This window comes from Hippichthys cyanospilos, chromosome 6 (genome assembly GCF_059441005.1).
Source record: "Hippichthys cyanospilos isolate Australia breed blue-spotted pipefish chromosome 6, RoL_Hcya_1.0, whole genome shotgun sequence".
Classification (NCBI taxonomy): Eukaryota; Metazoa; Chordata; class Actinopteri; order Syngnathiformes; family Syngnathidae; genus Hippichthys; species Hippichthys cyanospilos.
The window spans coordinates 9821041-9845543 of NC_142374.1; the positions used below are offsets into that span (position 1 = coordinate 9821041).

Here is a 24503-nt window from a genome sequence, read left to right on the forward strand (position 1 = left end):
AGTGCAATTGAAATATTGAAGACTTGAAGATAAGTAGCCTTAACAGAAATATTGACCTAGCTGGTGTGCGTGCGCATATGCTGTTACCTGAGGCAAGGCCAAAGCCAGCGCGAGGGCTCCCAGCAGGAATAGATGAGACTCAATCCACAACATCGCTCTGTCTGCACAGCCTACCGGGTAGATCGACTTGTTTGCCTCCAGCTGGTCGAAGGTTTGAACCCCAAAGCCACACATTGTGTTGATTACCGCCTGTATGGCAGAAGACAAACAAATACGCTAAGTCGTTTCTAATGTTGAACATTGACAAAAGAGTGCTTCTCTGAATGCAACAGTCAGTGTGGGTGGCGCTGTGTTATTCTACACTGACAAGGATGTTAACTGTTGTGACGGCTGGGAGACAGATTTGTAGAAGCCTGTTTACTGCAGAGAATTGGAATAAAAAGAGAGAAAGAAAGAAAATGACAGCAGAGAAATGTTAAAAATCCAGCAAAGGTACACAAACGTCCAATTGATGTGACTTTGAAGCCTTAACAGGTCCCAAAAGCGCCAGTGCGGTTGCATACCCAAGACAGTAGATTGCAGCACTGCATCAATTCTTCCAGGGTTTGATTAATTGATTTTGCAGTCATGTAAAAAAGGTTGCCGCTCTGTTTTCTTGGTTGTGTGATATAAAATCAATACACGTGTGATGAATCTACTTTGCCCTCTTTAGTTTTCTATCTTGGTGAGAAAGATAGCTCCAAAAAGGAACTGTCAGCTATAGCCTGTAAGCGTTGCATTTTGTGCACTGCATAGCGGTGAATGCAAATATGAGTAATCATGCATGCATGCATGAGATCATATTTACATATATATTATCTGTGTATCTACGTGAGACTTTATTTTGCTCACATTTACAGCAATCTTTGGTGCATGCACGAGTGTGTTTTTATTCTGTGTTGGCAAAACACTGAATATACTTACAAATATTTTTTGAAGCAGGAATCAGTGCCAAAAGTGAAACTTTAAAGGCTAATGAGATCTAATACCGGAGCTGTAGCTTGCAGACCTCTGCCAAGAAAGTGGAAAGATAAAGAAATACGGCAAATGCTATTGGCCGGCGACTAGTCCTGTGGGTATCCTGCCTCTTGCACAAAGTCAACTGCGCTAGGCTGCAGCTCACCATAATGAGGACATGCTGTGTAGAATATGGATGGATCCGGGGAGTTTTATTGGTATTTGTTGAACCCCGTGGCAAGTGGCAGTTTCTGCAGTAAGTGGCGTGTACAATGACAATGACGTTTACATCACAACTGCATAAAGAAATGCAAAAAGCGGATGACTCCTGGGGTGCAAAACTTCTTATGAAACCAACAATAACCACCTTATCACAGATACAATGATGGAGAAAAAAGTGAGAAAACCAGATTCCATTTTTGTTTGCTTCATGTAAATCATATGTTGTTTTTGCACAACTAGGCTACAGGATCTAACAAACGATTATGCTTTCAAGAATATACTTTCATTGATGTTGGATCAGATTAGATTGTGCTGGCATATTTTAAATTGAGTCCATCCAAAATGAATGGACTATAGAGACCAAAATAAACGATAAATTAAGACACACCTTTGGCTGACCGTTCAATTATATTCACTTGGTTTTACACAGTATAATAATTAGTATTGTGAATCAAACATGTTGATTACAGTGATCCCAGGGAAAAAGGCTTGATTTTGGCCATGTGAAATGTAATTGCCATAAGATGATTGACATGCACCTGGTTATTTTTTTGTTTTAGTCTAATCTGTAATCTGTATAAACCACATATATATATATATATATATATATATATATATATATATATATATATATATATATATATATATATATATATATATATATATATATAATTTCAACAGTTGTTGAAAGTTAATTTTTATTTCTTTTTTATTTTGTCAATGTTAAAAAGGATACAGTTTTAGATTTACTCGTATAATTTTTATGGATGATAATTTTAATATTATTATTCTTTTTTCTGGGGGGCTTTGTAAAATATAATTGAGAAGCACTGCCTTATGGGAATAGAGGGGCTGTTTTTTTTCAGTTTAAATTGAAATACTCAATGTATTGGATGTATTGGTGTTGCCTCAAATCACTTAATCCATGTCAAATAAATACAACTTTGCATTGTTTTTTTTTTTAATGATTTCAAATGTCAGTCTTTTCCGAGTGACAACTAAACTTCGAAAATGAGACAATACGAGGCAATGTACGCACAAATGTTGAAACTATTGTTACAACAATAAAATGATTTAAAGTTTCATTGCTTTATTTTTTGACACAGCTGAAAATGAATGTCAAAGAACCCTCAAAGTCTTTAACATTATCTGACATGCCAAATAGCGCCTGCCATTTAACTCACGAACGTCCTCATATTCCTGCTTGTCATTTGCGCAAACATCCTCGTTACTCGTCCAATTGTTTGAAATGCAGACCTTCGGAGATGATTTGCTGATAATCTTACTTGGGATGTTCTTTACCCAAGTGACGAATGTTTTGAGATCAGAGTGTGGAAGGTTGCCCTTCGCTGTTTCTCTCCCTACCTGCCGACATCCGTGCCAGCTTGTTCAAGCGCACATCTAAGGGCTGAAGGAGCCAAGTCAAGCCCTATTTTCCTTTTCATAATGCATCACAGTCTATCGGGAAAATTATCCACGCAGCCTCGTTGTTGATAACAAAGAAGCAATAAGAGTCGGCGCTTGACAAAAGTGCATTTTTCGATGTTCCGTCCAAAAGAATGCATTCTATATCGAATTAGAGGTATCAAATAATCATTTTAAGCCTGGTAAATGAAATGGTAGTACTTATTTAACATTAGAATTAGTGTTACTCAAACACAGGTATGTGGAAAAAAATGGGTCTGTTTTGAGTCAACCCCTCGAATATGGGGGGTGAACATGAGGAAAAAATAAAACTCAACTTGCACTCTGAGAAATAAGGTACTTAAAATGACTATATACTTTATGCCAAAATCCAATTCCAAATTGCAGAACTATGTTGGTGCATCTTGAAGAGGACCTGGCACTGCAGCAATTCGAGAAGGATTAGTGAAGTGAGAGACTAAATTCTTGCTAGCAGTTTTAACGTTTCAAACTACCCCTTTAAATGCATCTCCCAGGATTGTTGAGGACGGTGTGAAACCCTCATGTTGTGCAGACTCATTCTCATCCAGGAAAGACAAATCACCTTGAAACTCAATTAGCTGTTTCATTACTTTCAGGCAATCAGTCAGCCAATTATGAGCCTTGGAGGATGTTGTGTTTGTTTTGCAACTTCCATTTTCTCTTCCACCTACAATGCTTTATTTCACTGCTGGGTTTTCATTGAAAAAAAGGAAAGCACTCACCTCTCCAGGAACAGGAGTGCAGCACGAGAAAGGAACAGCACAGCGTTCTGAGCTTGGGTTTTCCTCTGTGCAGTTAAAGTACAAGTTCCACGACCAGTCTGTATAGTTGTTCCATCCACAACACTGGAACTGTGTGAATGACACTTATTATAAACCCACCGGAATGTATCTTTGGTCGATTATTTCCCTATTGTAACATTTCTTACTAATGAATTTGATGTGGATGAGATGCCTCTTTATTTCCCTTTTAAATGATGCCTCACATGCGGAGAACATTGCTTGTGGGATGAGTAGCACAACTGAGTATGTGTTTGTAACCAAAGAAAGTGCCACATTTTCACTGCCTATGCCAACCTGCTTACTCTGTTGTTGCTCTTGACTCTTGTTTGATGGACTGGTAGACATGAATCCTATCTGTAGGAGGGAAGGAGCGAAATTGGCAATTTCACAAGCAGCATGGATGAGCCATGAGCCGCAATAGCCTGATACCTCTTTTTGTGCTCGTCACCGTTGTGCTCACAAATTGTTGTGGGATGGCATTCCACATTTAACCAATAGTCGTAGCAAAGTGGGTTTGTGAAAAGAAATGCCTCACCCAAGCTGAGCCCGCGTGTTGTTTGGGTTTCACGTAGTCCTTCTCAAATAGTGGGGAGGGCCCCCCTGGGGGTGCGCTAAACAATGCCGGGGGGTGGCTAACCACACCTAGGGAAAATGCTTTGTTTTTGCCATGTGAAATGTAATTGCAATAAAGTAAGGACTGCCATCTTTTTTAAGGCACTTGATGCACTTTTTTTTTTTTTCAGTTTTAGACTAACCTGTAGAGACGCTGTTAAAAAAAGTAGTGAACAGTTGTTGGAAATGGATTCATATTGCTTCTTTCTTTTTATTAATGTGAAAAAGGATACATTTTCGTATACTCATACATTTTTTTGGTAGATAATTAGCTTATTTATAGTCGGTGTGGAGAGTCGGCGGGGCGAAAAACGTTTACTCTTTCCTGGAGGGGTTGCAAAATATAATTGAGAAGCCCTTGTTTAAAGTCACACACAGATCTGCGTTGCCGTCTTAGAAAAGGGAGTGCTTTTTCAGAATGGGAAATGATTGCCACTGGCTCCCCAATGTCACCTTTCTACATTGAGTTTGCCTACAATTACGATTATTGGCTCATCTTCCAATGATGGAGCTATTGGTGCACATTCAGGATAGTTTTCTCCCAAAGTGATGCACACTGTGAATCCACGAGCCAACTTGAGCAGGCAGAAACAGGACTCATTACTGAAAATGCCATTCCTTGACATGCCAAAGGGCTGCGTGTATGTTTTTCTGATACCAGTGCAAACAGGCCTGAGGAAAGGGCGGTCATGGCCATCATTTTGGCAGATGAATGAGCTCAAAGATTGGCTGAAATGTGTTTATTCTGAATTATCTGGGCAGAGATAGAGATATGCCTATGATCTTGCAAATCTGTAGAAGTGCTGAAAGGTTGAGGAAATGGTCCTCTCCAAATATCAATAGCAAACTATTTGACCTAGACAGTGAAAATCTGGGACCATCTGCATCCACCAGATTGATACTCAGCTGTGCATTTTATCCTACTAGGGCAGAGGTCCCCAATCACCGGTCTGCGGCCTGGTCCGTGGATTAACAATAAAAAGACCACTGGAGAGCTGAAAAGGAAGGATTTTAGTACACCTTCTAAATCGCCTGTGAGCAGGTAATTTTGTAAAAAAGCAACATCAAGGGTTGAGCTGAAGTTGCAAAACAACTTTATCCTTAGCCGTTCGCAGGTGATTTAGGTGATTTGAATCCTTGTCAATCTTTGTAGTACAAACTGCAATCAGCCTGCTTTCAATGTGACAATAGTCACTTTATAGCACCACCAAGAAGTGGAAAAATATGTTGAGTTAACAAATTGGGTTGATTCAATTCCCTACTTAGCATTCGCTGCTATAACACTGCTGACTTTATCAAAGATTGATTTGTAGTTGCTTCCTTTCATAGTCCTGGTTTCAGTTTTCTTGCTGATAAGAGCATTCTGGGAATGGCCCTGACATGCAAGATAGTTTTTTTTTAATTCCCTAATTAAAGACGTTATATAGTAAATTCAATCTCAGCAATACTTTGTTTTACTTGTAGTGTATGCGACTAATGACATTTAGACACGTGTTAATGAAACTGTCTTTTATAGTAGTAGGGCAGGCGAGCCACAATTTCATTAATGGTGAGTTCATATTTAATGTGCAATTGATGTTTGCCATTCAACAGGACTCTTACCCACCTTTTTGAATACAATTTCAGGTATCAAATTCAAATGTGAGGTTGTTTGAGAGAACTAAAACAATATTTTTTCATGTTTCAAATAGCTCCTCTTTGTACCTGGGTTTGCATTATACGTCCTTTCAGACATCATTTATTGGCAAATATGGCTCTCTCGTGTGCCAAGTTACAGCATAAGAGCTAGACCCCATCTGAGCTGAGCCTCTCACATATGAGACGATATCATATGAAATCCATGCATCTCTATGCTCACAGACTATGGTTTCACAGGTCACAGGTGTGACATGCACGATAAAGCTGTGGTTTTGATTACGGTGAAGTCAAAAAGTAAGTATGGCAATGAAAAGAACAGAGCAGAGCACCTCTTTCTGAATGTAATCCATCAAGTTCTGCAGATCGAGGTCATCCCTGTAGTGCACAATGCCCTTCTTCACAAACCTTTCCAAAGTGTCATGAGTCTTAAAAGAGAAACAGAATAATTTATTGGAGAGCATCTTAAGCATCTCGTGGGATGCAGACGGTATTTCCACAAACCAGTTTGTGTGGCACTTTAATAAGGGGAGCGGCTAGCATATAACAATAAATGCATTATTACCAGTGAGATCAATACACCCAATGCATATAAAATACAGCATACATTACACCTACATATGGGCTAAATAATCATTTTAGTGTGGTGATTGTTAGCATTCCACATGTTAGCTATACTGTAAGCAAGACCCAGAGGAATTATAAATGAATTACACTCATTTTATTAATTCATGATTGGAATTCCAGAGTATATACATTCCATTTAGATATGAACTCCTGCTGTTTAATTTGTTCTTTCTGAAGTCTTCTTTGTTTCGTCCTTTTGAATGGGCCTTCAATTCAAGTTCTCCCTTTTAAAATTGTCAAAACAAGGTGATGCAGATTGAATTTAGATAATATATGATAATGAGAGTGCTGTATGCCGATAAGCTGCTGAGCTATAAAATTTCATTTGGCTTGAAATGAACTTCTGTGGGTGTTTTGCTGTGGGCTCCTGGAATTACTGTGATTAGAGCCCGTGGAAAAGCAAGTCGTGCTGATAAACACAGCTAGCTCTATCACAATTTATTTTATCCTGAAGTAGTTTTGCTAAACAGTTCGCTATGTTCCACGCTCATCTCCCCCCCTCACATGTGCTGCGTGCGCTTGTGGATCTAGGGACCTAACATCATCTCCACATGTCATTAGTTGCAAAGTCTCCTTCAAGGGATCTGTTGAAATGGAACATTTGGATTCGCTTTGAAGTGCCGGAGCATTTGAATCATTTAGCGATGCTGGGAGGGTTGCTAAACTGCTCTGTTTAGCAGCAGGCAGTCCGAGGGCTGACAGAGCGCATAGCAGGGGGGCAAGGTATCATCGGCGCAGTTTACAATGTAAGGTTAGTGTGGGAATCAGATTTAAAGCTTTGTTCATGACAGAATGAATTTCACTAAGTGCATTTTCCTACTCTAAATAAGTAATAATAACCTGGGATTTAACAATATGCATTCAACTTGTTTGATGCTTTTCCACATTGGTATTTCTCACTTCTCTCGGTCTATCATAGAAAGTGGACAGTTAAAAAAAAAACGGAGGTCCCTTATGTCGAACTTTTTTCTTTTTCTTTTTTTTTTTAACAGAGCTGTCTCTTCAAGCAAGAGGCACAACCGGATGTCGTGTGCAAGAGCTGAGGCGGAGCTTCTTGCTTCGGGCTGCTATGCTAATTCAAGGTTATGTGTCAGTTGTTACAGGCTCCACCACAGATTTTGGTTCATGTCACCAATTTTTCACTCTTTAAATAACATTACTTACTCCCATCAGGCTAAAGGGTGGGCTACCGCCAGGAGGGTAATGGACAATTAAAATTTGGGGAAAACAATTTTCCTAAACACACGCCCGCACACACACATGCGCACACATACATACATTTAAATTTTGGCTCATGGCACCCGCCGCCTGCAGCAAAAATCTCCGACTCCTGCTCAGCTCAAGGCAAAACCCAATTACCATCCCGAATTTTGGTCCCCGTACTTCACTGGCTCCAGCCTATCCCAGCTGTCATTGGGCAAGGCCCACTCTAGACTGGTTGCCAGTCAATTGCAGGTCTTTATATCTATCTAGTTACCATATTATGAAACAAACTGCTCGTCGTTGCTCTATTTATTTCTTTTTCATTTGACTGTTTTATATTTAAGGTCTACAAATGTGTTTCATGCAAAAACCTAGTGACAGACAAGGGCGGGTGTGGCGGGACAGGGCTCAGACGGTTCTTTAGTTCACAATGTTTTCACGACAATATACATTTTTACCCTTATTTGAACAAGTATAAAACACGTTGTTGGAATGGGAAAAAGGACAAAAGGGGCTAACAGGTAACTGCGTATAACATGGGCTAATTTTTTATATGTGCTATTCAGACAGCGAGATTAGGGCAGCTCATACTGGACATGCCTGTTGGGGCTCTTTTTTTAAGTCTATTATTTCCACTACTTCTGGTAAGATCTTGAAGCGCTGCTCTTGTGGCCTGACTGCCCTGTGCCTCACTGTCAGTCATTATCTTTTTATGTTTCTTGGACGGTTCGAATCTGAGTGAATTTTGTTACCTTGGGCTTGTGCGGGTCCGTCCATCCAATACATAGTGGACGTTAACTTTACGACAGCGACATTAAGGCTTCTCCTCCATCTTTTGTTGCCATTCGAATACAAACTGCACTCCGGAACGGATTAAATTTGTATCTAGTGGTTCCACTGTATTGTTGATTTTAGTCATGTATTAAATTATTGTCACTTTGTGGCTTGGTGCCACTGCTCAGTGCCATATTTAACGTAATGGCTTGAGTGAGGGACTGTAGGTAATGTATGGCAAGATGATTTCTGAATCCAGTTGTGCATTAACTGATTTTACAATGTGTCATTGGGTTTGAATAGTGGCCTAGAACTGCATAGATCCTTAAATGCCACCCCTGTGCTACTGGAGGAACATTCTGGCTCTCTCCATCATTTCAGTTGTCCATCCCTGCACAAGCATATAACACATGTCCCGTTATGTGTTTATAAGTTAAATTTTAATTGACCAAATGTTTTACAGCGCAGACAAATGAACTTTTTTAATGTTTTTTAATGTTTTAACTTTTTTCATCCAACAATTAACACATTTTACAAGTAGCAGAAGCAAATGCTAGGAATTTAGCTGTGGATGACTCATAAGTGAGAGCTTCTTACCCCAGTGACTCACTGTCACCTGCTGATAAATGCAAGTTTACGAGAACGAATGAGCAAGTGTATCTTTATTGTCAGTTGGAAGCCGTACTAAAATGGTTCCCTTGACAGTGGAGACCTTTTTGAAGTTGCAACTTTTCAGCCACTGACTGCTCAGTTGCGTTTTTCGTTAATGCTCTTACAGTCTCACTTAACACTCTCATTCTCACTGTATACAAAATGTATCTTTATCAGTCAGCTAGAAGCCTCGTTAACTGAGTTAAGGTTCTGTTTAAATTTGCAAAACAGTGTTTGAAAGAGGCTTGCATGGCTATAGTTAAACGACCTACAACAGACTATTACAAGCTTTCACCTCAAACAACAGTTTTGGATAAAAGTATTTGTATAAATGTTCATATTTGCAGCCATTCCTTGTGCATGATTTAAACTGAAGTGTTGGAATCGAAGCGACTTGGTGGCGCACTGGTTAGCAAGTGTGCCTCACAGTTAAGGAACCTGAGTTCGATTCCAGCATGGCTTTTTGCCTTCCTGTGTGGAGTTTGCATGTTCTCCTTGAGCCCCTGTAGGTTCTCTCCGAGCGCTCAAGCTTCCTTCCACACTCAAAAACATGCATGGCAAGCATTTTGGACAAACGGACTAAATTGTCCTTTCGGCTGCAATTGGCTGGTAACCAGTCCAAGGTATCTCCCACCTATTGCCCGAATTCGGCTTGGATAGGCAACAGCAAGCCTGTGTCCCTTGTGAGGATATGCGGCTCTACATAATGGCTGGATGGATGTTTAAGTAGAAGTGTGACAGCCTGACAGAAAATCTGTCAAAATGCGAAGTCTTGTGAGAAAAGCCACTTAAAACTGAATACAAAGGCAGCGAGCATTATGAAAATCAGTTTAAAATAGCAGAAGAAATTCAGCTCTTTATGGGGAAAAATGACAATTTTGAGAATCGCTTTAGTGTGATTTTGCTTTTAGAAAATCCGGTTGAAAAAAAATCCTTCCGATTACTGTAAAACCATATAACCAGTTTCCTTCTTGACTCTTTCATATTATCTACTACTCAAAGCCACTCCTCAGATTGGTTACCGATTCTTTTTTTTTTTCCTTTTTTTATTCTGACACCAGCCCTAAATGTTTGGGTTAAATGTTAACTAGTTAATATGGAAGATCACTGGTGAGAAAAGCATTGTGGGCAGAGAATAGGTCTCATACATGAGCAGTCAATTGAGTTTTTGCAACATCATTATTTTTTTTATAAAAGACTTTAGAGCCATTTGGTCATTTGTTTGTGTGTTGTGTTTTAGAAGATTCCAGATAATATGATGGCCACTTGTCATGTTGCTATTTTAATCAGATCGGTGTCAATAATTTTTCTTCTTAGTAATGGCTTGTGTGTTAAGATTGAGCACACACACCTACAGAGAGTAGAATTTACTGTCCTAAGAAACCCTGTATTAACATCTGGACCACACATGCACAGTGGACACACAACATCATGTTATTGACTGCCATTGTTCAGTAAAAAACATTCACAATAAATACAGAAGAATAATAAAAGCCTTTAAAGAGGTTAATTTTCAATTTTTGTGGCGTCTGAAAGTCTCCACTGTCATGTTTTTTTTTTTTTTTATGGGGGGGGGGGGTTAATAATGATGAGTGTCTGTGTCTTGACAAATGGATGAGAAATACTATTACCATTATGACATGGTTTTATTTGATTTCAAACAAAGCAGCCATAGACAAGCCACGCAGAATGATCTCATAAATCTCATTTCATTAAAATCATGGTATTCTGTGTTTCATGTTAGCAACAAAAACACACTCAAATGACTCCTTTAAGGTCATCCATGCCTACAGAGACCTGAATGACCTTTTTTTTTTTTTTTTTTTTTTAAAAAAAAAAAGAACCATTCCACAACAATACAACCTTCCTACTGTATAAACAATTAAATGATTCATGTGCAGTTTTACTTTTAGCCATGTATTCGTTTGAACTGCTTCTAATTTGCATGCCCTATAAGTTGCGGATGCTTAAGTTCAACACTAATGCATTCAAAATATGAGCTTACAGAAAACCCACAAGGAAACTTGTGGAATAGTTGCATGACACCGCACAATAGCTCTGAATGTAAATCAGATGTATAAAATTTATAGTGGGTGCATTTTATTGAAAAAAACAAAACAAAACACTGCTTACTCCCTGCAGTATACTACCATATTTTGTTAGTCCATTGGTTTACAGCACACTCATGGATTTTTATGTGCAACTCAAAAAAGTATTTCAATCATTTATTAACCATAATAAGAATTATAATGACATCAGAACTGCGAGTACTGGGAGAAACAGACAGTGAACTGTCTTATACATCATATACGTATCATGCAATTCACAAGCTTATCAGTGAATACACTGTGGATACTATCCAGACGCTTATTAATTGTACTGGAAGGGTGGATGCTGGATGGATGGATTATATATTCTACCTGTCTAACATGTGTATGAAGATTCTAATCCATTTTGGTAGGAAAACTGTAACCCGGTACTGTACATAGTTGGTGGTCCCTAACTTTAATGATGAGATGAGTGACACGTGGTGACAAACGAGCAGAGAGTGATTACCGTAGACATTTTATTGCCGGGGGGTGGGATCTCTCGCATGAATATTAAACACAGCTCACTAATCCGGCGTATTTGTCAGAAAGCATCCAGTGTCTTATGTGAAGGACACTACTGCGTTTAATGAATATGTGGTACTTCTAACCTTTTCTCAGGATGTTGTGAATTGCCGGGGAGAATACTTCAAAGACCTCCTAATTTGCATTGACATACCATCCTTTGAGGAAGCAAAGGTTGGGGACTTGAGGTGAGCTCTTCTATGGCTCATGTTGAAAACACTAAGATAGTTTAAAAGCTCATCAGTGGGAAGGACTAAGGACTGGACCGCCATGAGTGGCTTGATTAAGGCTGTGGGTATTGGCTCTACAACATCACCTGAGCATTGGGGGAACACGTCAATGTGTTTGAGGGACTTGGAAAAGGCAGTTGACCATGTCCCTCTTTTTGTTACCTCTGTTTTTTTGGGGGTACCAAATCCCCACATGGGCTATTAGGTACTCGTATCACCCGTGTCTGAATCCATTTCATGTTGCTGACATTCAAGCAGATTTGTTTCCATTGAGGCTTGGAGTCCGCCAAGGCTGTCCTTTGTCATAGATTCTGTTCATGACCTTTCTGAACATAACTTGTATTTATAGCCGAGATGTTGAGTTGAGACGGTACTGTTGGATTCACGAAGCCGCAATCTCCCACTGTTCACACAAGCAAGTGTGAAGGGGTCGGGATGTGGCTCATCTTCTCTACTTCTGAAACCATAGTCCTCAGTCAGAAAAGGATGGACAGCGTACTCCAAGTCTGAGGTGACATCCTGCCCCGAGTTCATGTTATTTTGGGATCTTGTTCACGAGTGAGGAAGGATGGAGTGGTGCAGAATCTGCAATGGATGTAGACCGTATCTGTCTTTGATCTAACTTTCTTCCTTCACCTCTGCATACGAGCTGTGGGTCGTGAACTTGTGACCAAAAGAAAAAGAATCCGGACACCAGTGGCTGAAATGAGTCTCCTTACCAGGGAATCTTGCCAGATAACTATCTAGTTCTCTTGGGTGGGACTCAAAGTAAAGCTGTTGCTCCTCATATGTAGCCAGATGAGGTGTCTCAGGCATCTGGTTAGAATGTCGGCTTGGCGTCCCACCTTCATGGGTACACAACTTCAGTGATTGCAAACTGTCAGTTTTGATTTTCAAAGTCTCAATCCAAGTTAATGAAAGGCTGCGGGCTGTAAGTGGAAGAACTAAAGAATTTTGATGCACTGGTGTAAATACATGTGTCAGAGCATTGCCACAGTAAAATGAAAGGATTTGAGGAGACCTACTTCTCAGACTAATGAAATTCTACCCCACTGCAAGCTATAATGCAAATAAAAAAAGATGATTGTTTAATTATGATTTCCCTGAAAGTGTCAATCAGAAGTAAGCGCAATTGTCTTTGTGAAAGCAGCTTTACACACACACACTCACACAAATATGACATGAACTAAATACATTATGTAGGTGTTTCAAAAGTTGGGTCTCTTGAGAACGTAGGATAACATGACATAGTGTGGAAACAATATTTTGTTGGTGGGGCTGCTGCTGTAGAATGAAATCAGAGCACCAATAACGAGGCCCCGAGGCTTGCTCTATTGATTTTACGTTGCGAAATGATTAAACGAGTTACCGCAAAGAGGCACATACCTGGTCTGAGTAAAAGAAGCCCATAATTGCTATGACCAGCTGGGTTAGGAAGACCATTGTCAGGCTGAAAGAGAACTGAAAGCAGAAAAGACAAATGTGACTAATTTTTACCAGACAGATTTGTCAATAAAGATAAAATGAAATATCTCTCTTTAGATTGGATTGAAGCTGTCGCTAGATGGGAAAGCAGCTGTTGCGCCAATATTTGTGATGTGTCTGTTATGAATGTTACCGTTTTGAGGAGGCGAATGTTTTCTCTGAGGGCTCCAACACAGCCGCAGAAAGTGATGAAGAACATGACCACCCCCACTACAATTAGGATGACAGCCGGGTCGATCAGGAACGTGTCCCGCACGGTGTCTGGCATAGAAACAGATGTGAGACGGGCTCTTGTTAGAGAACAGTTTTTGTTATTTTCCACCCTCTTCTTGATATATTTCTATTCATTGGCACATGTACAACATCCACACCTCCATAAACTATATTCCAGTTATTGTGCACCGTGATTTTCATCGTATTATCGCTGAGATTTTTGGGAGATTATTAAGGGCAAGCGCTATCAGTGGAATAACACCAGATTGATCCTTTGTACCCTGCAACCATGAAGCATGAAATATTCCGAAATAAGTAAATGATTTCAACAACGCGGCTCTTGAATGCAACTTACTATATTTGAGAAGTGTTGCAAAGTGCGACAAAGCTCGTTCTGCGGGAGCTGTGTGGAATTAATTGCCAACCCTGTTATAGACGGTAAGGCAAAATAATTCATTACCATTACTCAGGTTCCCATCAGACCCCTCACTAATATTTGAAAAAAGGATGTTGTCTGGAGGACGGTTGGGCTTGCGAGGGGGGAGTGGGTCAGGCGTGGTCTGGCTGTGATTGACAAGCAAGACTAAACTAGTCATGCTAAATAAAGTGAACAAATGCTATGCTGGTAATTGCAAGTTTGTATCACTAACTTGAAAATCAATATAAAGATGTTTGCAAATGCTACTATTCCAACTCGCTGAGGAGGCGTGTACGAGACTGTGCTGCTTGTATACACCACAGTGGCAGAGCGACTGTCAGATGCGCCAAGTGACATTGTAGTCTCTGCTTGTCCAATGAGAGGAAAAACAGCCTAATTGTGTTTATCCCAGTGTTTAATTTATGAAGACGGTGCCTCACAGACAGTTTCTGCTCCAAATTCAAACTTTCAACAAACATTTTTTTTTTAAAAAGGGGTATGGAACTGGAGCTCCTCAAGAGCTGTATCCCTCCTGTTTTTAATGTCACTTGCAACAAACCTCTCGAGGAACTGGAGTTCCTTACCCGTGCTCTGAAATGTAAAAAAATAAAATAAAAATACCAGAACCTGTAGACATTATTAGTAGACAGTAATACAATTGTTTTCGTGTAAATGCATGTATGTTCAGGGTAATAAACCAAGTGATTTACCAAAGCTGACCGTTGCAGGCTATTTATTACAGTGTGGACAAAAATGGGCGTACAAGGCTTGGTAAAAATAACAATAATACCGTACCTGTGGCTTTCTGGACTTTAGCATACACGCCAATTGCCACAATCAACAAGGAAAAAACCTATGGGAAAAACACAGACAGTGTTGTGTGGGCAAATGTTTTGAAGACAACTACAGGGAGAAATGATGCTATCCTGCTGAGGAAATTTTGCTAGGTTTTTTTTTTTTTTTTGCAGCTGGTTATTTTCCATTCAACCAGAAGAACATTTGCGAGGTCATAGACCAAACCAATCCAAACATGTTGTTTTGCAGGAACATAAAAGTTCCCATGAAGTCCAACATATGTATATATTTACATACATACTGTATATTACTATCACCATTGTTTCTGTTGTTGTTGTTTCATTGTTTATGTTTTGTTATTTATCTATTTATTTATTGCTCAAACATGGAATGCAGTCTGCTACTCGGGGAGTGAACGGAATGAGAATTTCATTGTGTGGTATAATAATACCATACATATGACAATAAAAACTCTTGAATCTTGAATATAAGAAGATGCAGAATTGAGCTTCAAGGAAGAGACAACATTTTTTTAGAATTCCAAATGTTATTTCTTGCATTTGTGTTTCTCGTTATCATGAAGACTCTTGACAGTATGATGCTGCTTCTTGGTATTGATGACATTTTATGAGATCTATTTTTGTAAAGTTGTAGCCAGGAGAAATTTCACTCCAGCTCAAACACTACTGGAAACTACTGAGGTATTTCTGACATAGTCGTTCTCTTTGCCTCTGGCATTTTGCTGACCTAAGCTACTTGTCACCGGTGAGGTTTTGATCATCACATCTAAAACAATTTTCTGGCATCTGAAAGAATTTACCTGAGGTGCTGAGAAGAAACAAAATGCATAGAAAGCTGGAACCGCAGATGCTTGTTCATTTTTCAGGTTGGAAATTCAGATCACATCACATGTACATGTCATCAACATTATAACTTATGTATCGCATTTAGTTCCAGCAAAGAGGTTTTATTTCTTGGTTACTCTCAAGGAAAACTTACAGAATATCATAATCCATTAAATAATACGAATAAATTAAATGAATAAATACATGTCATAAAACAGTAGTACTGTATGCTTCACGTGACTAAGCATCTGCAGTGTGTTTGGTTGGAAAAAGAACGTTCATTTTCCAGTACATACTGTTAAATATGCTATTCTGTTACAGAATGGTTCATTACAGCATAAATATAGTATTGCTCAATTACAATAAAAGGCACGTTTTTTGCAAAGCTACTTTTTTCTTTCCTGTTCGAGATCATGGAACCATGCTTTTTCACAAACATACCACTTGTCCTTGGACAGAAAAAAACGTCCATGTGACTGTCTTTCTTCTTATTTTTAAAATGTCCCATTGTCTGTGAACAGACGGCAAATGTGTTTTCCTTCAGCTGTCATCATCAACAGTTGCAGAGATGAGAAGGAAGTGAAAGCGGGAGAGGGGGATCAGGGGGTAGCATGGTGAGGAGCTTGGCATTCTTTGTGCTTAAAGCCAAACACGAGAAACAGTAGAAAGTAGAAGCTCAGTGTGGAGAGCGGGAATCACAATTTAGATATGGGCAGCCCACACTGTGCCCCAAAACAATGAAGACTGGAAGAAGTTGCCGGAGTGGAGGTGTGGATGGTATTATCTGTTCAGGGCAGAGATGTTGACAAATGACTTAGCGGACTGAGCTCTTGTTTTGTTTCTCATGTCACATCTAAACATGAACGATCAAATACTGAAACCATCCTAACATTGGGAAATTTCCCAAAATATGAAAAAAAAATGTGGGTATGCCGAGTGGACACGTGTTCAAGCACTTGAACTTGTGGTCAGGGACTTGAGACTTGGGACTTGGAATTTCAAGACTTGACTTGGACTAAGACTAACGTGCTCGTCTGTGGGGCAGGGTACCATTTTTACTGAAAATGGTACCCTGAAAATTACACATTAGACAATACCAAATGGAAACAAAATAACAAAAATAGCGCTTCCTATTGATTGCGTTGTCAAGGCTAATTTCTCTCCTCTGTCGATTTCTCACCTTGAATAAATACTGCATATTTTACAACAGATGTACACTGAAAAATAACTGCATATGTACAAGCTATTGTGTTTTGCTCTCAAGAGGATTTGTTTTGTTGATGTTCTGTAGCTATACAGACCTGTAGTCTGAGGCATAATTTGATTTTCCAAAAGGCTTTTTTTTCATATATTTTGTATTCCACCTAAGTGTTCGGAATGTGTTTGGGGCTGAACAAAAGAGCAGCAGACAAAAGAAAATGTTCTTGTTTTGTACACCGTGGTGTTTTAAAGATTTTTCAAGTCAGTTTTCTTTTTGTTGCTTCCAGCATAATGTTGGTTATGTAGGAGTGAGGCCACCGGCAGTCCCGTTTTCTACTCTTCCGCGGTATTTTTGAGTATTCAATGCATGCGTGGTGAATATAAGCCCGCTCGGTTTTTCAGGCTTTTCAAAGAGATGAATCAGGTGAATTGTACGGGGTAGGTGAAAGCCAGCTGAACAGAGCCACGGGGACACGAAGACAAAAGGCTCGATGGATTAGACTCACAGTGTTCACTTCCGAGCTCATGTCCAAAAAACAAAGTCAACAGCCGGGCCGCGTGCCTGCTGGTGTGGCACTTACTGCCGAATGGCTCCAAAACCAGTATGGACGTTAACTGTTTGTATTACCGAGCCGGGGCACCAAGCAAAGAGATGCGGGAGTGGTTGGAAGGATTCACGTGGACTCTGGTCGTGCAGAATTTGACAAAGCAAAGAGTGGCGTAATGGATCTAATTTCAATAGTGGGGCAATTTAGTTCTGAAACAACTTATTTTGCTGCTTGACTGGGCTGCGGAAATAACAAAAGTATAAAGGAAAAGAACAGAGTTTGGCTAAGGAACATTTGGGATGTATATAGGTACAGTTTGTTATAAATGACACTTTTACCCTTGAAATACTCAAGAGAGGAGGGCAATGTGTTGAGCGAGGTTACTTAGTAAATGGACATGACTGCTATAGCAATTTTCTACTTGAGATACTCATGTTCAATTGGGGGTTCATTGTCTTGCTCAAGGACACTTTGACATGGTCACAGTGATGGAGGGTTGAACCCACAACCTCTCAGTTGGGAGAGAACCACTTTACCAGTGAGCCATATCACCCTTCCTAGGCTTGGTTCAGAATGCAGGGCTTAATGCTCAATTTCTATTCTTTGTGATTCGATGTTTTGGCAGGTTGTTGACATTTCCGAACAAATGTGACCTGTGTGTGAACGCTAAATGGCTCAAAACTGTCCCGTGTGCTCATTGAGGACACAGTGATGTCACAGACAGTGGGTGTGCTTAACGGAAGTACCTGTGATGTGCAAAGGCTGTCAAATCATAGCCGGAATATTTTCAATCTGTTAAAATTAAAGAATTAATTGCATTGAGGAGGTGAAGGGTGACATTTTTTTTTGCCACGGCATTTCGTACAGTGCCTGCAACAGCGAGAGGGAGACCGAGGGATAAAATGCACCACGTTCTCCCTCCATTAAGTTGTCTCCCTCTCGTCCACTATTGTTTGATTTTTTTTCTCTCCAAACAATCTGCTTCCGCATTTTCGAGCGTAGAATTGTGACGTTTGTTGCTTTTTGTCTCGCGTGAGTTGGATAAATAAATGTGACTTGGCCGTTCAGTCTTAAGTAGGGCTGCACAATTAATTGTGTTTTAATCACAATCACGCGATCGATTGCCACGATTAATTACGCTGATTCATGGCGATATTAACATTTAAAAAGTCAAGCACTTCTTTTTTTAATTACAAGTCAAATCAAGCACTACCACCAGGGGCGCAATGGTTCCCACATGTTTGCATGACAAAAGCATCTTATTTTCTCACCCTAATATATTATTTACCAGTGTAAAATGGCCTGATTCCTAATATTCACAGTGCTAGCTGACAATTAAGACCCATTTTGAAAAATCCGTTTACTTCATTCTAAGTAGGCTTATTTTTTCTGGGTTTTTGCACCCAGCAAGCACAGTATTTTTCTGACTATAAGCCGCGACTTTTTCCTCATGATTCGAGCACTGCATCTTTTAGTCCAGTGCGGCTTATCTGCTGTTTTTGCCCACTGGTCAAGGAAATGTGTGTATCTGCTGAAAGAATCAGTTTATGGAACAACTATGAAATAGAACTGAAAAAATGTGAATCAATGGCTAAGCTCAAAAAGAGTTTTAAAATATATTATTAAAAATATTGTTTAATGTCTAAATTGAATAAGATCTTGTATAAAAGTTTGTGATGTGTAAATATGATATACAGTATATATGATTCTATTTATAATTTTATGATTGTATATATTATTTATGTGCATCGTGTGCAGTGTTCACTAAATTAATCTATCAATTAAAGAGTGGGAGACAGAATGCTATCAAAGTGTTGATTTCAAGTTTGAACTGCTAGTTAACTCTGCAGTATTCTGTTGGTGATGTGTAGGTAATATCATTCCACCCATTTACTATAAATAGGACGTTGGGACTAAACATACAGGCATGCTCAGTCTGTTAAAGAGAGGAGGTTGCAGTTGATAGACAATTTAAAAAATATATTAAAAGAAAATTAAAACTTTCATATCCCACCTTTTTGCATAAATATCTGATGTTATGACCCGCATCTTATAGTCCAGTGTGGCTTATATGTGGCAATTTTTTTTTTTTTTTTTGCTCAATTTTTGCTGCTGCGGCTTATAGTCCGGAAAATGCAGTAACTTAGCTGTGTTTCTCTGTGTGCCAAGTTTTTACCATTAATGATTATTTACTTTATTTACTTATTTTAGTCCATTATTATTATTATTATTATCATTTGTTAGTATCACGCCATGAAGCCATGTTTATATAACGCTTGTTTAAGAAAAAGGGCAATAAATAGACTTGTTTGATCAAAAATGACGAACAATCGTGATTTCAATATTGACCAAAATAATCGTGATCATTATTTTGGCCATAATCATGCAGTCCTAGACTTAAGTCGCATGTCTAAAGATCGGATATGTATTGTGTTTAGTACCACATACACAACTGGACAGGGTCGCATTTGAAAAAATGCATGTGTGTTGTGTAATCTTGTTTTCTCTATTCAGTTGAGGTATAACAAGTATAATTCAAGTTAGTGCTGCTTTGTCCCTACTGTGGATGTTTTCAGCTAGGGTGAATGTCACTTGGAGGAGGCTTGTTGGCATTTCTCAACATCAGAGGGCTAAATTTAGTCTATGTAATCACAGTTGGCTTGTGCATTTCAATGGAAAGGCATTTTGCCCATAGCCCCGGGCTATTTAATCTGAATGTTTCTCTTTCATTCAGTTCATTATTTATTTTCAGAAATTTTGCAGAATTTAATTTACTGGATGTGAAGAAACACAATACTTTTTTAGCATTCCAGCTGTTGGTCGTAACTAGAATGAAGCTAAAAAATAAAAAGATCTTGTGATACTTTCAACAAAATAGTGGTTTATTTCTCCAATGCTTTTGTGCTTTGTTTTCACACAAAGCCAATGTATTGCCAAACTGAGGTTTAATAATGAGAGAACATGGTCAATAACCATTTCAAGATCTGAATATCAGCAATAATTAGATTATGGAAGACCAGGTAATTATTAGCCATTAACCTGAATAAGCTCATAGGTTTTTAAAACCCTGGGTTATCCATTTTTTAATCCAAATTTTTGGTCACATAAACACGTTGAGTGTACCTTTTTTGAATGGGACATTGTTATTTTGTTCTGCCAATGCGCTATTGGCAATTATTGGTCTTTTGAGTACAGACGCTCCTCTACATATGAACGTCCGACTTACCAACATTCGGCGATAAGAACGAAGGTGCCTATACATCAGATTTTGTATTTAGTGCATTTTTAAGACCAGCTCTGGCGCTGCCATCGTAAACAAACCTTTCGCTCAGTTCGTCTTTTTCTCTATGTTACTGTAGTGCACTGGTGCCCAACATATAGCTCAGCTATTTCATCTCTTTTGCAGTTATCACTACACACAAAATGGGTCGTTCCGAATGGTTAGACAACCCTAATTCTGACCTTAACCCAGATATTGCCCGCGTGTAAGTGAATATTGAGTAGACTATATGTACACATGTAATGCAATTAGTAAGACATGCAAAATATACCAGAGTATACTCAGCATTTGACAACAGGGGAAAAAAAGGAAAACCCTTGAGGTAGTTGAGGTGCCATTGCCGCTTGTTACCACAGACACAATCTTATTCTTATTTATTATTAATAGAATTTGCTCCAGGGTTTTATTAATGTAATCCTTTCTGTTAGATTGAACTCATTATTTTAGCTGATGAGATCAGGATTATGTCATGACGGATTTGACAAAAAATGCATTAAAAAAAAAGTCTCTTCCTCGTTTTTGTTTACACTGACCTGTGGCCTTTCAACCATCTATTTTTACTCACCCAAAATAAGAAGCTGAAAAAGAAGAGAAAATATCGAATCCAGGGATTGACGAAAGAGAACGTCTCTGCTCGATCCAGATGATGTTGCCTGTCCATTTCTTCTTTTTGCCCTTCTTTCCAGTCGGGCACATCGAAGCGCAGTGAGTTTAGCTCCAAAAGAGCAATCAGATCTGCTATGCAGATAACCGCCCTGTGAGTCTGCGAGGAGGGGGTTATAGCCTGGATGTTTTGGGGGAATGACCACATCATGCTGGTGAGGCCCAGAAACATCCATACCAACCTGAAGGTCAGAATGAACAAACACACTGCAGCTTAATGACTGCCCTTTCGTCCACTTTGACATCAAAATTCTCTCTGCCTGCAGATATTGAATCTTTTAGTATGGTTGATGCGTGGGCTTTGCTCTGCTGTAGAAAACGGATGCTTTTTTCATGCAATAAGCAAATGTAACATGCTAGCTCCAAAAAGCGGTAACAATTTTCACTGTATGTAGTCAAGGTTTTTCAGGGTAACATAGTGCACCAGCACTTGAATTAACATGTCTTCCTCGCAGTTGAAAAGCTTGTTTCAAACTCAGTCCAGGCCCTCGTGCTTACTGAGCCCCAGCTGAGTGCTTGGTTTTCCTCCATTTACTAAGAACGTGTACAATTGGTGAATTCATGACTAATTTATCAACGTGAATTTGAATCTGAATAACTGTTAGTCTTAATGTGCACTTCGATTGAGCAGGGACTAGTGGTGGAGCATGCCTCTTACTCAAAGTCAACTGGAATAAGCTCTCGCTCGCCTGCAGCTGCAATACTTGATGTGTATTGTATTTGTTTCCTTTTTTAAATTGGCGGTGCAGCTCATAATCTGAGATACATTATTTAAGAGTTTCAAAGTACTATTTACCTCAAGGCAATGTCAGGCCACAGAATTTGCTGTGAGGTGTATTTCAATCCATCCTCAAACTGAAGATAAGATAAGATGATTACACTGTCATTTAGATTAAAAAAATGTTTTTAGAACTTCTAAAAGCACTGTTTATACTGCACTCATGCGGTGTGATGGGTCTGCGTGGCAGGATGAAACAATGACAGTATCCCGGTTGCCATTGTTGCTCTATTTGGAAATTTTGACTTAGCAACCTCCTAGAGACTTTTGACAGTGGTTAGATGAGAAGAAGGTTTCAAAGTGTATTCCGCTAAGACGGCTCTGTGGTATATTTCAAACCAAGGGGGGAGAAGTACTTTCTAAAGCACATCATTTTATGTCATCTCTTGTCCAGACATCACATTTGCAGTGTTAAGGTTGTTTTTTGGTTGTCCGGACTTCACGTAAAACTGGTCTGTCATTCCAGATATGCGGCCTGGATCGAGCAATCCTGCTATTGTTTTAACCCTTGAATGCATGAATGACCTTAACCTACAATTTTCGACGAGTGGGGTAAAAAATAACCCCAATTGAAATCAATCCGTTTTTGCAATAAACTTAAAAAAATTCTTTCATTTAGGAGCAAGATGTTTTTTGTTTTTATTATAGTTTGTTTAAAAGACAAGTGGCCTTATTTTTAAACAATTTTTATTCACATTTGATTACAAAACCGTCAACAGAATGAACATAGAGTTCACAGACAAATATTGTCTCTTTTCTCACTGTGTGCAACTTTTACAAACTTCTTGCCTCTGGCTGTGATCAGTGCACACAAGAATACTAATTTCCAGCAGCAATTAGTGGTTATGCAGTGTTTGTTGCTTGGACACTTCAGACATTTCTTTTGCTTCTGTAGGCCTTGTGTGCTTCTCTCCTGTGGCTGGATTGCATCTTTTGACACTCCACAGGTTACCTTTACTTCACTGATGTCATTTGGTAGGTTTGCGTTAACTTCCGGTTGACTTTTCATGTGAGGACTCACAAGCGTCTTTGAGAGCTTTGTTAGAAAGTGTCGCCCTGCATTGCTGATACCTGTGTTCGCTTCTGGGTGCTGGGCCCTGAAAAATGAGGGCATTCAAAGCAGCGATATCAATTATGTCTTACAACAGCACCACATCTTCTCTTCATCTGGCACTTGCAGGTGTATGTGTCAACCTTGTGATCCACAGCATCTACATTTCCTTTGGTCTGCTTGTATGACAGGATCACTTTTCTTTTCTTGGGGCTGTTTTCACCCATCATCTTGCTGTGGTGCATTGTGCTGAGGGGCATAACATGCTTTCTATTCTTTCTGACATAACTGATTAAGGCCATGCTGCCATTGAACCCAAATTTAGCGCTGTGGACTTCCTTGGAATTAGAAGCCTTCGTGGGTGGATCAATGCAGTATCTGGCTGGTTCTGTCGCAAAGTTCCCACAATTGTCAGACCCTTCTCCCAAATATGCTCAGTAAAAGGTACACTCGTGAAGAAGTTGTCTGTGGTGTGTTAGACAATAATCTGGTCATCTGCATCTGGGGTGTCATATTCTGAATCACACCTCCCAATGGGCTTTTCATCCCAGCCATCCAACATTATTGGCTTGCAAGGTCTTTATGTTGTCTTCTAGCTGGCCTCCTATCAGCTATGATACTCTAGATGGGAAAACACAAAAAGGGAAGAACACACAACTATAACGTAATACATAGGTACCGTATGTAAATATTTGTGCATTATACGTAAGTAAATGTAAGTAAATATGTAGAAAAATAATTTTGTAGTTGGTAGTCAGCTAACAAACAGAAAAGTAGGCTAATTTGATGACAATTAGACTCTATAATTGTAAAGTCACAAATGACGTTCTGGGTGGTGAGACTGCTGGGATCAGACAGTAACAGTGTAACAGTAACAGCTCTGTGACAGTAAATGTATACTGACACTCACAGCTAAAACGAGTCAAAGGTTCCTATGAGCAACCCTTGAAATTACACAGAAAATGTATGGGGTCATTTTTGACCCCACTTATGGAAAAGTGGGGTAGTGATACAAATGCTGCAATTTCTTAAACAATTCGAAGAATTTACAATTCGCATCGTATATTCGAATTTGAAAAGCAGTAGTCCCAATAGTTCCTTTCATCTGTATCAAGCATGGTAGAGTGTGTGGATGCAACTTGTTCTTCCATTGCAGGTGAATTTAGCAGAGGCGCTGATGAGCCAACTGCAGTAACTTACGCTTGCCTGTGGTACGCAGAGATTTCGGTTTTCACAGAGGTCAGTAAGCCTCTTCATTTGTGATTCAGCTCAGCGTTGGTCCTTGTACGATTCCCCACGGCAGCGACATCCTGGGCAAGGTTGGCCCCGATAGTTTCTTTTAGCAAGAGTCAGCCCTAAGTGACCAAACAAAACTGCATGGATCCCTTTTGACATCCACCAGGAAGTCAACCTGAAAAAGTCAACTTGAAATTCAGC

General features: G+C 39.4%; 1 protein-coding gene and 1 pseudogene across 4 annotated transcripts in view; both read right to left on the bottom strand.

Annotated features, from left to right (window-relative positions):
* The window catches only part of tspan33b (tetraspanin 33b), a 67699-nt gene extending 46405 nt beyond the window's left edge, over positions 1-21294 (bottom strand). For all 4 annotated transcript variants that reach the window (XM_088417851.1, XM_088417852.1, XM_088417850.1 and 1 more), the window contains exons 1-7: positions 21140-21294; positions 14702-14759; positions 13409-13536; positions 13177-13251; positions 6026-6121; positions 3387-3515; positions 88-249 (exon numbers count right to left, since the gene is read on the bottom strand). In XM_088417851.1, coding sequence (XP_088273977.1) covers positions 88-249; positions 3387-3515; positions 6026-6121; positions 13177-13251; positions 13409-13536; positions 14702-14759; positions 21140-21235 — 744 coding nt within the window. In that variant the 5' untranslated portion in view covers positions 21236-21294. The remainder of the gene's footprint in view (positions 1-87; positions 250-3386; positions 3516-6025; positions 6122-13176; positions 13252-13408; positions 13537-14701; positions 14760-21139) is intronic.
* Positions 21295-22748: 1454 nt separating this feature from the next.
* On the bottom strand, positions 22749-23612 carry LOC148422097 (uncharacterized; annotated as a pseudogene).
* Positions 23613-24503: the final 891 nt, after the last annotated feature.